This window comes from Oryctolagus cuniculus (genome assembly GCF_964237555.1).
Source record: "Oryctolagus cuniculus chromosome 16 unlocalized genomic scaffold, mOryCun1.1 SUPER_16_unloc_1, whole genome shotgun sequence".
Taxonomy (NCBI): Eukaryota; Metazoa; Chordata; class Mammalia; order Lagomorpha; family Leporidae; genus Oryctolagus; species Oryctolagus cuniculus.
In genome coordinates this window covers 1492741-1508674 of record NW_027208201.1, presented here as the reverse complement: position 1 = coordinate 1508674, position 15934 = coordinate 1492741, and the positions used below count along the sequence as shown (strand labels likewise).

The following is a 15934-nucleotide window of genomic DNA, read 5'->3' as shown; positions in this document are numbered from 1 at the left end:
CACCTTCATCATGCATTTTTCAAAAAGAAGAAATTGAAAAGGCCAAAGTCACTTAAAAATTCTCAGGACTACTAGCCATTAGGGAAATGAAATCAAAACCACCATCAGGTTTCACCTTAGCCATCAGAATGGCTCTCATACAGAAATCAACTAACAACCTATTCTGCAGAGGACTCAGGAAAAAAGATAGGCTAATCCACATTTGGTGAAAATGTAAACTGATGCAGTCATTGTGGAATACAGTATGGAAATTTCTGAGAAAGAAAATAGGTCTGCCATGAGAACAAGCCAACTGACTCCTAGAAAGTTACCCAAACTAAATGAAATCAGCATGAAAAGGGGTCATCTGCACCCCCAAGTTCATTGCAGCTCAATTCAAAATAGCTAAGATATGGAATCAACCCAGATATTCATCAACTGATGACTGGATAAAGAAATCCTTGATCAGCATAGCCCTGACTGTTAATGAACAACTTAATACATTATCCCTCTTAGTAGTTTTTATTTGTCTGTTCTACTTAATATGACTGGTTTAATTCTGTAATTAATACACAGTTATTCTTAAGTGTTGAAATTTAACTGAAATGTGATCCCTGTTAAACATAAGAGTGGGAATAAGAGAGGGAAGAGATGTACAATTTGGGACATACGCAAGCTGACTTGCCCCAAATGGTAGAGTTAGAGACATACCAGGGTACTCTAATATAATCCCATCGAGGTGGCATGTACCAATGCCATCTCACTAGTCCAAGTGATCAATTTCAGTTCACAATTGATCATAATGAAAGGACTAAGAGTCAAAGGGAGTACATAAACAAGTCTAGTACCTGCTAATACTAACCGATAGAATAAATAAAGGGGAGAGTGATCCAACATGGGAAGCAAGATACTCAGCAGACTCATAGAATTGTGGATGTCCTAAAAAGCACTCTGGCCTCAGAATCAGCCCTAAAGGCATTCCAATCTGGCTGAAAAGCCCATGAGAGTATTTCAGGCATGGAAAGCAAGACACTCTGGCAAAAAAAAACACACACAAAAAACAAACAAACAAAAACACCTAAATGAAAGATCTCTGTGAGTGAGATCCCAGAGGAAAGAACAGGTCTTCAAAGAAGGAGGTACCTTTCTCTGAAGGGAGGAGAGAACCTCCAATTTGACTATGACCTTGTCGAAACAAGATAAGAGTCGGAGAACTCAAGGGGCTTCCATAGCCTTGGAAACTCATGACTGGAGCATAGGGAGATTACTGATGCCATAAACAGGAGTGTTAATTTGTAAAGTCAACAACAGGAGTCACTGTGCACTTACTCCTCATGTAGGATCTCTGTCCTTAATGTGTTGTACATTGAGACTTAATGCTATAACGAGTACTCATACAGTATATTTCACTTTGTGTTTCTATGGGGGTAAAAACTGTTGAAATCTTTACTTAATGTATACTAAACTGATCTTCTGTAAAAAAAAAAAAAGAAATTATCAATTCCCAACTTGACTCTCACTGGGATTAAACATGACAATAGGTCTGATCTGATTTCATCATCATTTAAAAATCATCTATTATTTTTCTTTATGTTTCTGTGTGGGAGCAAACTGTTGAAATCTTTACTTAATGTATGCTAAACTGATCTTCTGTATATAAAGAGAATCAAAAATGAATCCTCATGTGAATGGAAGGGGAGAGGGAGTGGGAACGGGGAGGGTTACAGGTGGGGGGGACGTTATGGGGGGAAGCCATTGTAATCCATAAGCTGTACTTTGGAAATTTATATTCATTAAATAAAAGTAAAAATAAAAGAAATCCTGGCATATGTACTCTAAGAATGTTGATCAGTAGGAGAAAAAAAAAAAGAATCCTCTCTTTTGCAACAACATTGATGCAGCTGGAATCCATGATACTTAAAGAAATGACCCAGTATCAGAAAAGACATATGCCATGTGTGTCTAGACAGAATCTAGAAACAACTTAAAACACAAGGTCAATAGTTCTAAGAAAATGGACAGCAGACTGGTTATTGTAAAAAGAAAGAATCATTATTTGACTTACAATATAAAAATGGGATTGTTCAACTTTTGCAAATCAATCAATGTGATACACCACATTAACAAACTGCAGAAGAAAAAATATATGATTATCTCAATAGATGTAGAGAAAGCATTTGATAAAACACAACACCCTTTCATGATGAAAACTTAGCTAAAGTTTTCATGATGAAAACTCTAAGCAAATTGGGTGTGGAATGAACATTCCTCAACACAATCAAAGCAATTTATGAAAAACCCACAGCCAGAACCTTATTGAATGGGGAAATGTTGGAATAATTTCCACTGAGATCTGGTACCAGACAGGGATGCCCACTCTCACCACTGCTATTCAATATAGTTCTGGAAGTTTTATCCACAGCCATTAGTCAAGAAAAAGAAATTAAAGGGGTACAAATTGCAAAGGAAGAAGTCCAATTATCCCTCTTCACAGATGATATGACTCTATTTAGGGGATCCAAAGAACTCTATTAAGAGACTATTGGAACTCATAGAAGAGTTTGTCAAAGTAGTAGGATATAAAATCAATGCACAAAAATCAACAGCCTTTGTATAGACAGGCAATGCCATGGCTGAGAAAGAAATTATATGATCAATCCCATTCACAATAGCTACAAAAACAATCAAATACCTTGGAAAAAACTTAACAAAGGACATCAAAGATCTCTACAATGAGAATTATAAAATCTTTTTTTTTTTTAACAGGCAGTGTGGACAGTGAGAGAGAGAGAGAGACAGAGAGAAAGGTCTTCCTTTTTGCGGTTGGTTCACCCTCCAATGGCCGTTGCAGCCAGCGCGCGGCAGCCGGAGCATTGTGCTGTTCTGAAGCCAGGAGCCAGGTGCTTCTCCTGGTCTCCCATGTGGGTGCAGGGCCAAAACATTTGGACCATCCTCCACTGCACTCCCGGGCCATAACAGAGAGCTGGCCTGGAAGAGGGGCAACTGGGACAGAATCCGGCGCCCCAACCAGGACTAGAACTTGGTGTGCCAGCGCCGCAGGTGGAAGAAGAGCCTATTGAGCCATAGTGCTGGCCAGAGAATTATAAAATCTTAAAGAAATAAATAGAAGAGGATACCAAAAAATGGAAAAATCCTCCATGTACATGGATTGGAAGAATCAATATCATCAAAATCTCCATTCTCCCAAAAGCAATTTATAGATTCTTCTCAGATCTTGAAAAAATGATGCTGAAATTCATATGGAAGCACAGGAGACATCAAATAGCTAAAGCAATCTTGTACAACAAAAACAAAGCCAGAGGCACCATAATAGCAGATTTCAAGACTTACTGCAGTGGATCTATAATCAAAACAGCCTGGTATCAAAATGGATGGGTAGAACAATGGAACAGAATGGAAACGCCAGAAATCTATCCAAACATCTACAGCCAATTTATATTTCATCAAGGAGCTAAAACAAATTCCTGAAGAAAGGACAGTCCATTCAACAAATAGTGCTGGAAAAATGGATTACCCATGCAGAAGCATGAAGCAAGACCCCTACCTTATATCTTACACAAAAATCCACTCACTATGACCCGGCACTTTCAAATTATTAGAGGGCATCAAAGAAACCCTGCAAGATATAGGCACAGGTAAAGATTTCTTGGAATAGACCCCAGAGGTACAGGAAGTCAAAACCAATATTCACAATTGGATTACATCAAAAATCACTTTCTTATGTCTGCTATTGGCAAAAGTAAATCAAAGCCAGATTGATAATAAATAGCAATGAACAGATGGAAAAGAAGTTTACAGAATCACTTCTACATATAATGAAAACTTGGTGTGTGATTATCACATCATTTTAAATTCATATGAAATGATATATAATTCAGCATTTTCTTGACAATGAATTACACATTGCAATGATTTAACATGTCTAAAGATTGTGCTGAAATATTCCAATTATATTAATAAGCTTATTTTAATTTAGACTCTAATGCATGAATAAAAACAGCAAAGAAACGTGTAACTCATTTTATTAAAATATGAATATGACAATGTCAATGAGTTGGCATTGAAAATACAGGATTGAAAAGAAATGAAAAGTTTCAAGGGGAGCCTTTATCTGAGATTGGTTTTGTGCTTATGAACATAAAACCCAGACTAAGAAATTAGTTCACAGTATATTTTGAAGAGAGAAGGAATGGGTCCAGCATGGGGGTATAGTGGCTATAAGTAGCACCTATAACCCCGACATCCCATGTTGATGCCAGTTCATGTTTTGTCCACTCACTTGCAACTCAGCTTTTTGTTAAGATCTAGAAAATGCTTTGGAAGATGGCCTAAGCCTTTCTGTCCCTGACACTCACTTGGAAACCTGAATTAATCTCCTTGCTTTGGCATGAACCAGCACTGGGCCACTACAGATATCTTCAGATGCCACTATCACATGGAAGGTTTCTCCCACTCACTATCTTCATTTTCTGTAAATTGGTCCTTCAGAACAAAAACATATTAAGATAAGTATAAACTGTTCATAAGGAGGGTACATTATGCAAGTAATTTTTTAATATCAGAATGCAAAATCAGTTTTATAATTTTAGATTCTGACCAATAAAAACTGAGAGAGCCTAAGAACTACACCTGAGAACATCTGTTTCCTTAGAAATTATTCTATCCCTTAATCCTTTCAAAGCATTCTTCTCAGGTCTGAAGAGAATAATGTAGCACTTGGGGACAAAGATGCAGCCCAGGAGCCCTGTACTGGAGGCCAAGATGGAGAAGACCTCCACAGCCACCATGACCTTCCCCTTGGTGCTGTGGTAGACAGGCAGGAAGGTCACCCAGACACTGCAGAACACCAGCATGCTGAACGTCAGGAACTTGGCTTCATTGAAGGTGTCAGGCAGATTCCTGGCTAGGAAAGCCACAGTGAAGCTCAGCAGGGCCAAGGAGCCCAGGTAGCCCAGGACACAGTAGAAGACAATGACTGAGCCCTTGTTGCACACCAGGATGATGTGGCCATGCTCTGAGTGTGCATCTGTGTCAATAAAGGGAGAAGTCCCAAGCCAGATGGCACAGAGAGCCAGTTGGATCAGGGAGCAGATGGGAATAATGGAGTTAGGTACCCCTGATATCAGCCACTGTCTCATCCTTCTCCCTGGGGCAGTGACCTTGAAGGCCAGAACCACAGTGATAGTTTTGGCTAGGACTGTGGAAACAGCCACGGTGAACACCACTCCAAACGTGGTCTGCTGGAGGACACAGGTGGTTGTGTTGGGATGACCAATAAACAGTAAGGAGCAGAGGAAGCAGAAGATGAGGGCAATGAGCAGGATGTAGCTGAGACAACGATTGTTGGCCTTGACTATGGGAGTGTCTCGGTGCTTCACAAAGACCCCAAGAACCACAGCAGTGAGGACAGAGAAGCACAGAGCTGTGCAGACCAAGGTCATCCCCAGGGGATCTTCAAAAGACAGAAACGTCACTTTTTTGTGGAAGCACTGGTTTCGCTCTGTGCTGGCATACTGATGATCCAGACACTTCATGCACTGGTCCATATCTGGCAAGAAACGTACAATAACATCATCCTGAGTTCAGTTATTTCTGATTCACAAGGACCTTCTGGAATAACGGACATAGCTAGTTTAGGCAAATAGCCCGTACTTGATGTTGAAATAGCATATAAAATAACATCGAGGAAATTATTGGCCATTATTCATGCCCATCTTCCTCATGTTAGCCAAAGTTATTACTTCATCTCTCTAACTACCTTACATACTGATGAGTACATATTCTTTTTCTCCTAACAAAGCCCTACAGGCTACTCTCTGAAACTACTCCTGGTGCTTTAAATCCTGCCTTTTTTGCCTGTATCATTTTAACACCACAAATTCATTCTTCATGGTTTCTCCACACTGGGAAGTGGTGAGCAAGATTCCAGAGGTTTCCATGTATTATAAAGACTACTCTGACCTTTATATATGGCACATGCTTGCTGCATCCTCACTTTCAACAAGAGCAAGCAGCAGTCCTTGTTTTCTTAAGTTTTTATATAGTGATTGCATTTTTCATAATTTTTTTATTTTAAAGTTTTTATTCAACAAATGCATTTTTCATAGATAGAACTTTAGAAATATTGTTTCTTTCCCCTAAACCCACCCTCCCATCCCAACTCTCACCCCACCTCCCTCACCCTCTCCCATCTCCTTCTTCATTATGTTACATTTTTATTTGATTTTATATACAGAGGACCAACTCCATATAACATATAGATTTCAATAGTTTGCATCCACACAGACACACTACATATAGAGTACAGTTTGAGAAAAAAGTGCAGTCAATTCTCACAGTTCAACTCATTATGGATGGAGTCCCTAAATGGGGAATAAATGCACAGTGATTTTGTTGTTCCTTTAACAATTAACACTCGAATGTATGATATCAGTGATCACCCAAGGCTCTTGCCATGGGCTGCCAAGGCTATGGAAGTCCTCTGTAACCATAGACTCCATCAGCATTTGGACACTGCCATAAGCAAAGTGGATGTTCTCTCCTCCCTTCTGAGAAGAGTATATCCTTCTTTGACGATCATTTCTTTCCACTGGGGTCTCACAGAGATCCTCCATGTAGGCTATTTTTTGGCCAGAATCTTGGCTTTCCATGTCTGCAGTGAGCCCTTGTTTTATTGGTGTTATTCCCTCTGTACTGTCATTGCCTAATCAATGACCAAAGGGCCCCAGTCTTTATTTCTAATGAGTGTTTTTATTTATTTATAATTTAATGGAAATGCAGAGTTTCAGAAGGAGGCAGAGAAGTATGAGGGAGAGAGAGGGAGAGGGAGAGAGAGAAGGACAGGAGGGCAGGGAGAAAAAGAGAGGGAGAAAGGAAAAGAGTGAAAAAGAGAAAGAAAGACATCTTCCACCAGTGATTCACACCCCAAATGATGGCAATAAATGGAACTAGGCTGTCTTAAGGCAATAAATGGGAGCTTCTTCTGGGTCTCCTACATGGTGTGGACTCAGAAACTTGGGCTGTCTTCTATTGCTTTCCTAAGCATCAGCAGAGAGCTGCATTGGAAGTGAAGCAGCTGAGACTGGAACCGCTGCCCTACTGGGATGCTGGCATCCCAGTCAGAGGCTTCAACTACTATGATGCAGCACTGGCCCCAGGTTCCCACTCTTAGTGTCATGCACTGGGAGATTTACTTTGTGAATTTTGGGTGCACAGAAAGCACACAACGATCTCACTAAACCACATCTCTCTAAGGTAGGATCTGGATAGTCATTCTATGGGCAAGCACTGATTGAGAGATCACCATTAGAAAACAGATGATCAAGCTCTAGAGAAACGCAGAAGAGTTGTACACTTGATACCTTCTGGATAAGATGCCACCCTTGAGCAGATTTCCATCAAGGAACACACTGGGATGCTGCCTGTAATCAAAGTCTGTCTGTAGATCACCTTGAACCCTACTGGCATATTTCCACTTTGCTGCCTTTTGATTCTTGAACATGAATTTTATCTCCATCTCTGCCAGTATCCCCTTCTTTTTCCATACATTTCTCCATCAATGTCAGTTGTCACAACCTGCAGATGTCTTCCAAAGTTTAGGTGGTCTTATTTTTGGATAGTTCATACTTTTGAGACATTACATGTGCTCATCTTTCAGAGCTTTGTTTTCCAGAATTGATAAGCAAAAATATCTCTTTTTGTATTCAATCTAGTATTCCAGCACTACTTAACTCAATTACTGATTTTTGATTGTATTACATCATCCCAATATCAGTTGAAAATGATGCCATTTGAAATCTTCCTCTATAATAAGTTGCATGGCTTTCATTTTTATTATATACACAAACAGACCAATGGGTAATTTCCTGCAGAAGTTGCATTCTTTATTCAACTTTGTATCCAATCTTCAGCCATAACTTCCATGTTTTTTAGCATTCTAAAATACTCTTTAGGATTGAAAACTGATCCTTCTTTTTGGCATTTTGTGTTGTTTGGTTCTTTTTTTATAATTCTTAGATCACTTAAATTTATTAAATGTTTTTCTTCAGAAATGCTAATTCTTATTACTATTTTTCAAGGATTATAAACTGAAATACACTTTATGCAAGACATTGGGCATGATGTAACCTATTTAAAAATACTGTTGGGTTTACATTGTTTAAAATTTCTATGTGTGAATTTATTTCAACAACAGTGTCTTACAATTTCATTTTGCTGAGATCTCTGGCAGTATTTGATCAAAGAAGTTAAGATGTTCCTGTAGAAGAAACAGAATTTTTCCTATTCTGTACAGGAGTTGAGAAAAGAGTTCCTTTCCTATGTGAATGTTTGATAAAGGTGTTTATCACAATAAAAGTATTGGGAATTATTTTAATAACTATGAGGTTACTTGGATTTTTCAAATATTTTTCAAAGTTTTTATAATGTTTCTATCTGGAAATTTCTGAATTTCTTCTATATTCTTCAATCTATCACCATTAAATGATTCACATGTTCTAGTATTAGTATCTTTTATATCTGTGCAGAGATCTCTTCAGATCTCTTTCTGTAACACACACAGACATTGTAATCTTGTTTTTAGTACTGTTCCAACTGGATGAGGTTCATAAATTTTACTTGTTTTATGATCACCAACTGTAAGCTCTTCCAATTTTTATTTACTTCAGTTTCCTTATAATGTCCACATCCTATCTTCAAGGGCTTGTGTTGAATTTGCTGTCATTGACCTACCTTGATATGCATACTTTTTACCATGGAAGTCAGCCTGTATTCTTTCAAAATAAATTTTACTCATGAGTGTGTATGAGTGTAAGCATAGGAATGTTCCTGAAGATTTATATTTTGATATGCAATGATTTTTCTCAAAGGCTAAGGTTAGCTCGTTTATGATATCTAATGAGTATTATCCTCAACATGATATACTGTATAATTTCTAATACAGTTTTTCAAATTACACACAGTTTGATGAGAGTAGTGCTTTCTCACTCCAAGCATGCTATACTTGAATTAGGTGAAAGCATTTTATCTATTCATGTACAAGGAACACAGACGTGAATTTACCTAAATGATTTTGCAAATACTACATGCAGTAAAGTATAGTGTGCAAACTTTTATCATTTTAAGGGTTATTACTGAATATAAGGTTTAACTTCTACCAGGAGGTGAAAAGAATCTTCTCAGCAGTCATACTCCACATCCTTTTCTTTCCATGGAGAAGAGGAATATTTTAAGAAACAGGTGTTAACTTCTCCATGAGGCTGGCATTGACTTACCTGTCCGATTGGAAATCTCATTCTCAGGACAAGGTGTGCAATCAAAACAACAGGTAGGCTTTCCCTCCAGAGGGGTTTTCCTGAATCCAGGGCTACAACTCTCACTGCATACTGAGTGTGGAGTCTGAGAAAAATCAGATGAGTGTTGGTCAGAGTTGGGACTATTGCTTATGTTCCATGTAGAGTGTTTTCAAGTCCTGCACAACCTGTTCACTTAAACTGTAAATACCTATTTCTGACACAATGATGGCATGCAAGTTTATTTTCTAAATAAATAGATTCAAAACATGTGGAGGAACAAGTGCGTGTAGTGTCCAACCTCAGACACTAAAAACATAAGAAAGTATTTAGATTGGAAGGGGTGTAGTTTAATGTCTCTAAGTGTGTTTTTAATAAGCCAAGTGGCACAAATCCCCATATGAATTGTGGGTAACAATGTGCATTGTGAACCTTATGATCAGGTGCAACTTACCTCTGTAATTCCTGTGGCCCATTCTATCAAATTCTCAGAGAGAGACAACTTCTGGCTCTGTGAGGCATAAGGGGAAAACTGTCCTACTTTAACCTTACGTCCAACACCATAAGGAAAATTCCAAAAGTTGAGAATGTCATATTCAGCTTCCAAATTCCTCAAGTGATTCAAATTCACTAGGTCACCCGCAGGATTGGTAAATTGGAGGTTCTTGAGAAATGGGTGCAACTGAAAAAATACATTATATTCACATGAAGACTGCCCAAGCAATAACACATCAAACCCAGTTTAAAGAAAAGCTTTTGTCTGTAATCACAAATAAACAAAGGGAACTTTTTATAGCCACCCAGTTAATTAAAACTAAAAACATGATGAGAACTACATCAAAGTAAGTATGATTTCACTCATTTTCATCTAAAAACTAGGGCAATCAAAATATCTAACTGTGAGATTCTGATCATTTCCAACTGTGGAGTCCATGCTACTAACACTCACTTATTTTCTCAGTGTACCTAGGACAACCATCTGTAGTACAGTTACCAGGATAAAAAATATGCAATTTAATGAGATATCTTATGTACATTGTGGCTGAACATACTCAACAACATTTGACACTAAAAAGCAATATTTTTTTTTTACCATTGAGACTGAAAATGGAATGACACAGTCTAGGTATTCACAAGTCATAATTAAATTGACAGGATGGGAGAGTACTTTTTAAGACACAGCACTGAAGCTTATCCAAGTTACCTTCCCACTTGTCAATGGAACCCTGTGTCTTATGACAAATTACAAACAGAGGCTCATATATATCTCGTGATTGGAGAAAGGATCCCAAGCTACTTGGTTTGAACACTGGCAGAAGCTGTTAAAGGGATCACTTCAGGAGTACATGTCATGCAACGGAAACCAAATTACCTGCCAGGGAGAAAATGCCACCTTTTCCCCCTTGTTCCCTGGCTGCATTTCTAACAATTGTAGAAGCATCTCATGTACGCTGTGGGCCACAGCATACACAGCATTATATATGTTGTAACTCCCATCACTCATGCTCATATCAAAATAATGAAAAGGCAACAATTCCAAGGAGGTATTCAGTGGACAGTTTCTCAAGGTTTTGCAGGATGCCCCAGTAACTGAGCAATCAAAATATAGTGACCAGAATGTAGAGAGGTAAAAGTCTTCTGGGTATTTGGAAGGGTTAACTGTCTGAAGAAAGTTTTTGAAACCAGAGATCTCACTATGGTGGTGTGAAAAAATGAGAGTCCCATGGAATGAGTGCAGCAGGATATGATGCTCATCGCTGGCAAAATCCCATTGTGAGGTGGTGACCCAGACTTTCCATGTCATTACACGTTCCCATGTTGGAAAGCTGATGCCTATGAGTGAATCAGTGTCACAGAAAAGAATCACCACATTTGCTGATGATTTTAGAATCTGGATATGAAACCTATTCTGGAGTGAAATATAAGACTCCTCAGTGACTGGGATCAGTTCCACAAAGTCCACACAGATGCCATTCTTCTGCATCTCTACTTTCAAATTGGACACAAACTGAATACCTTTTGGGAGGTCTGAGGTGGCCAAACCCACCCAGGTCCAGCTGAAATGAAGCATCAAGGAGACTATGCCACGGGCCAGAGAAGTGTCTCTGGGGGCCATCTGATAGAGGGAAGGAAACTGACCACTGTCACTCAGAAGTGGTTCAAAAGACCCAAGAGTCAGCTAAGAGAAAATGCAAGAAATCTGTGTAAGGATATTGCCATAGTGTACTATCTTATTCCTGAAGAAATTAAGCAGATGATGGAAGCATCAGAAGATTTTACAATATCTCATTTTTCTCATCCCCCTGCATGAAAACATCCTAGTTCCTAAGACATTATATTCACAGATTAAGGAAAACATTTCTCCTTTTCACTCGCCAACACTCTGCTTCTGATAATATGTGGCTAATCCACCTAATCTCTATACACCTTCGCTTTTGATCACATGCTGTGGCAAGTGTATTTGGTTCTGTCACTTAAATTTTTGGGTCTAAGTCACGCACCTCAGGTGATGTGTTTTATCCCTCTTTCACTTACACACTCACCTGTGGAATTTTGTAGAGTTCCAGCAGTGTCCCTACTTGGACAGCAATGCTTGTTCCTGATATTACAGCTACAGACTTGCTCTGTTTCCTACACATGTAATTAGGAACATCCTCTTCCAGTCCTGCAAGCCAGATGAAGGGATTCTGCATCACCATCATGTCACTGTGCATGACATTATAGAGATCAAATCCCAAGGTCACGTTGGGTAAAAGCTGGGGGTTCTTGTTGATCTCCTCAATAGCAAAAACCAAGGCCAGAACATACTGGTAGTTTTTGGACTGAAACCTGTATGAAATGCACAAGGATCTTTGAGGGAGAAGCCTCAAATCCAGATTATCATCAATTCTACTGTAATAACTGTAACAGATGGATTGGTCTTGGCCAAAGATTCATATGTTCTAATGATTATCTGCACATTGGCTGAGGACAGCATGTTAAGAGTGTTGCATTTGCAGGACACATGTCTTCACCAGAACCATAGCTGCTACTCCCTTGATCTCGGTCTCCCAGCCAAAATGATTCTGAAAATAAGATCTGCTTTTACATTATAATGTCTTGGGCATGTTATCACATGGCTGTCCATGCAGCCAAAGAAAATGATCTTATTTTTTAATATAAACCTATCGATTTAAATCATCTCTGGCAACAACTACGTCTTCTAAGTTTTTATATTTGATATCTAAATACTATAATATGCTCTGGAATGCCCTTTCGAATGTTTATGCACACCTAGAAAGAACATTCATGTTTCAAAGAAAACTTGACAAGGAAAGGTGCATCTTTAGCACTGCCTCTACAAATACTCCTATATTTGGAAACTACAATGATGCTTCATCTTATCACATCATTATATGCTTCTTGAAATAGGAGTCCTATGATCATAAGGCTGCAGGTTGTAATGGGAAAAGAGAGTAACTCAACTGAAGGCTATGTGATCACATAGAAGGATGACGTCAAAGCACTGAGAATGGTAGATCTAAGTCTGGATATATCCTGAAAAATCTCTTCCCCAACAAACTCACCCATCAACCACCATCACAAGCCAGGAAAATGAAATCAGATTCAGAGCTTGAAAGAAGGAAATCAGTGAAAAGGGAGGGACACTTTAGAAAAGCCTGAAACACTCCCAGGTTGGATTTGTAATGCTTTACAACTAAGACAGTCATGCATTTATTTTGAACGCTAGGTATATATTAAAGTAAATCATTATCAGTGGTATAAGTATATACTCCAAACTGGCCTTATTCACCCAATTTTCCCTACAGAACCAAACATAAATATCCTTCCATGCAAAGAACATGAAACATTTCTACTTTCCAGGTTCTGACATTTCACAAAGTGTGTAAATGAAGAGCCCCTTGTATGTATTTCAGATTTACTGTGTGTTGAGTCATTATGAATAGACTAGGTCATGTACACTGATATTAAGGGTCACTGTGTGCTCCAGAGGAAGTGACAGTCTTTCTTTTCTTGGTTCATGTTGCAACATAATATGTATGTATGCATGCATATTATATACATATTCTGCCTATATATTTATATATAGGTATCCATTACCATGTAAAGAGTTGCTCAATATCTATTGCTTTATATAAATCTCATTTCTATAAATATTTGTTATCCAAATATTTCACTCATACTTTGTATATAATGAAGAACTTTAAAAATCCTTGCTAAGAGTATCAAATAATATTCCATTTTTAGTTCATATTTCTCTGTTCCCCTCCTCATTGTTTACATTTCCATCAATTCCTTAACCTCTCATTTCTTATTCCCACTGCCATTGGTATAAAAGGTCTAAAAGATTTTTGGACACACTGGGCATTTTTGAGAGTTGCCTTTTCAATCTGTTTTATGTTGTGTTTCTTATCTCTAAGAACAGTTTATATATAATTATTGGGTATTCTAAAGTTGTTGAATCTTATATTATATTCCCAAATATCATTAACACAGGCATTTTCTCCTGGGTTTTCTAAGATTTGGTTATGATCTCCAGTTGGCAAGGTATACATCTTGGAGGAACCTGGGCTCTATTCATAAACTCTATTCCTACTACAGGAAATTTACACTCTTCTGGTCTCCATCATTTAGGGTACACGTAAATGATGTACTGCATGCATAACCATGGGGAATACCACTACTACTAATAAATAAATATTTCATAATTGGGATGTCATGTGCACTATCAAAATAGGCAAATTCATAAAAATCATGTGAAGTGAATAATATCATTATACCAAGCTGGTATCCATTAGATTTTTTCTGGATAGAACTTAGGACAAATGCCTAAAATACTTGATCAGTTGTCTCACCTTTGTGGCACCAACTATAGTTCTAAATTCCATTGGCTTTAATGATACTGCAATGATATATGTCCTAATATCTACCTTATATCAAAGATCTATGTATCATCAACCTACTTTTATAGCTTACAGTAGAAACCAATTAGAAATTAGCACCAAAATAAACAGATGTGAGGAAAACAATTTCACTGTCCTACAAGATACTATATTCTGGAGGCATGAAATATTCCTATATAAATATATATGAAACATTTATATTTAGCTACAGGTAGACAGTATCTTAAAGATGGGCAGAGCAGAATAATCCCTCTTCTGAAATGTATTTTTCCATAATAAGATCAGGGCTGCATCCTGAATGTGTAGATTCCAACCATTACAGTTCTCATGGGTATATTCATCAATAACATACAATTATTATTATACTTGTGGCCTGAGGTTACTTTTACCTAGTAAAATCTTACTTTCTTGAATATCTTTTCTTCTTTTTGACTGTAGAAGAAATGAAGTGAGCTCATGGCTCCAAATCTAATATGTAGCAGAAAAGATTGTGAGCACATGTGGAAGAGCTCATGTAACTCAGGGTTGTTCATTTCAGTGCATGGGTTGTGTAAGAACCTGCTACTGAGGCACAATAGGCCCCTGAGCTGATGAACAGGGACAGGGAAGGACAAGAAGATCCCAACCAGACTCTCCTTTCTCGTCTGATGAGATAACATTTTCCTGAGCAATTCAATGTGCGAGGCAGAAAGAAATATCTTCCACATGCTCCAAGTTAATTATCAGAACTTTTTAGGTGGGACAGAAATGGAAAGGGCAGGGACACACAACGCATGTGTCTATCCATCTGCAGACCCATTAGCAAGCATCTATTATGTAAATCAAGGAAAAATGATTATGGCAAAGAGAACTTACCCTTTGAATGTGATATATTTTTTGAAAATATTAATCATTCTGTCCACAAGGTATATGTAAATGGGGAAAAAAGCAGCGATCTCAATATCTCCATCCTTGTAATAACTCCGTTCCATCTGGAAAAAGCAGTTCGGATCATGACAAGTCACAAGGAGACACAGTTGCAAAAAGAGCAACAGAAAAATCAAAGGAAACATCTTCAAAGTCTATGAAAACCCTAGGACACAACCATAGTGGAACTTGAAGGGTCATGCATGTGCATACAAATAGCGTGTGTGTGTGTGTGTGTGTGTGTGTGTGTGATTCCTCGCATCAAGCCATTTTAATACTGCTCAATCTGATTTCTTTCTACCATCTGTCCATTCGTCCATGTGGGAATCTGGAAGCCTTTTTGCCCCAAGGCTCTACAGCTCAGGGCTTCTGTCCTGATGAAAAACACAAGAAGGAAAACATGTTTGTGAATCATCCTCTTCACCCCAGGGGCAAGTATTTCCTCCAAGTCCATGGGTACAAAGACTCAAGGGCATACCTCCTATTAGTTACATTTGGTCCATGGGCTTTGTCAATAAACCTCTCCATGAACTTTTGGCAATTATGTACCTGGATTGCATCAGAGGGCATGAAGAGAGGCATCAGGTGAGTTTCTCAGAACGTTTTCAGACCAGAAAACTCCAGTATAACAGATGTCAAAGACCCAAAGAACAATAGGGCAGCCTCCAGACCCCATGTTCTGGGGAGCCATACATTGCCTTGATGCCACACAGACCCAAAGCAGATCCTGTTTACAAAGATACCCAATAGGCCTTCTGATTCTCAAGCACTGTGGAACCAGTAATCACCCTGAATTCAGGAGTTTCATTCTATATGTCAAATCATCACATCCTT

At 38.3% G+C, this 15934-nt stretch overlaps 1 protein-coding gene across 1 annotated transcript; it reads right to left on the bottom strand.

Annotated features, from left to right (window-relative positions):
• Positions 1 to 4616: 4616 nt before the first annotated feature.
• Positions 4617 to 15174, bottom strand: LOC138847786 (vomeronasal type-2 receptor 116-like). The gene is made up of 7 exons (XM_070067586.1): positions 15066 to 15174; positions 12756 to 12765; positions 11834 to 12140; positions 10663 to 11469; positions 9745 to 9972; positions 9273 to 9396; positions 4617 to 5548 (listed from the first exon to the last, which is right to left on the bottom strand). The coding sequence occupies exons 1-7, from the start codon at positions 15163 to 15165 to the stop codon at positions 4617 to 4619; spliced, it is 2508 nt and encodes an 835-aa protein (XP_069923687.1). The 5' UTR covers positions 15166 to 15174.
• Positions 15175 to 15934: the final 760 nt, after the last annotated feature.

Bases quoted from the DNA above. Each gene is read 5' to 3' on its own strand.
- LOC138847786 (XM_070067586.1), bottom strand. From the start codon at position 15,165: ATGGAACGGAGTTATTACAAGGATGGAGATATTGAGATCGCTGCTTTT. The intron at 11,470-11,833 runs GTGAGTGTGTAA...ATTTTCTCTTAG, and splicing joins AACTCTACAAAATTCCACAG to CTGACTCTTGGGTCTTTTGA. The intron at 9,973-10,662 runs GTAATTTGGTTT...GTATTTTTTCAG, and splicing joins TGGCATTTTCTCCCTGGCAG to TTGCACCCATTTCTCAAGAA.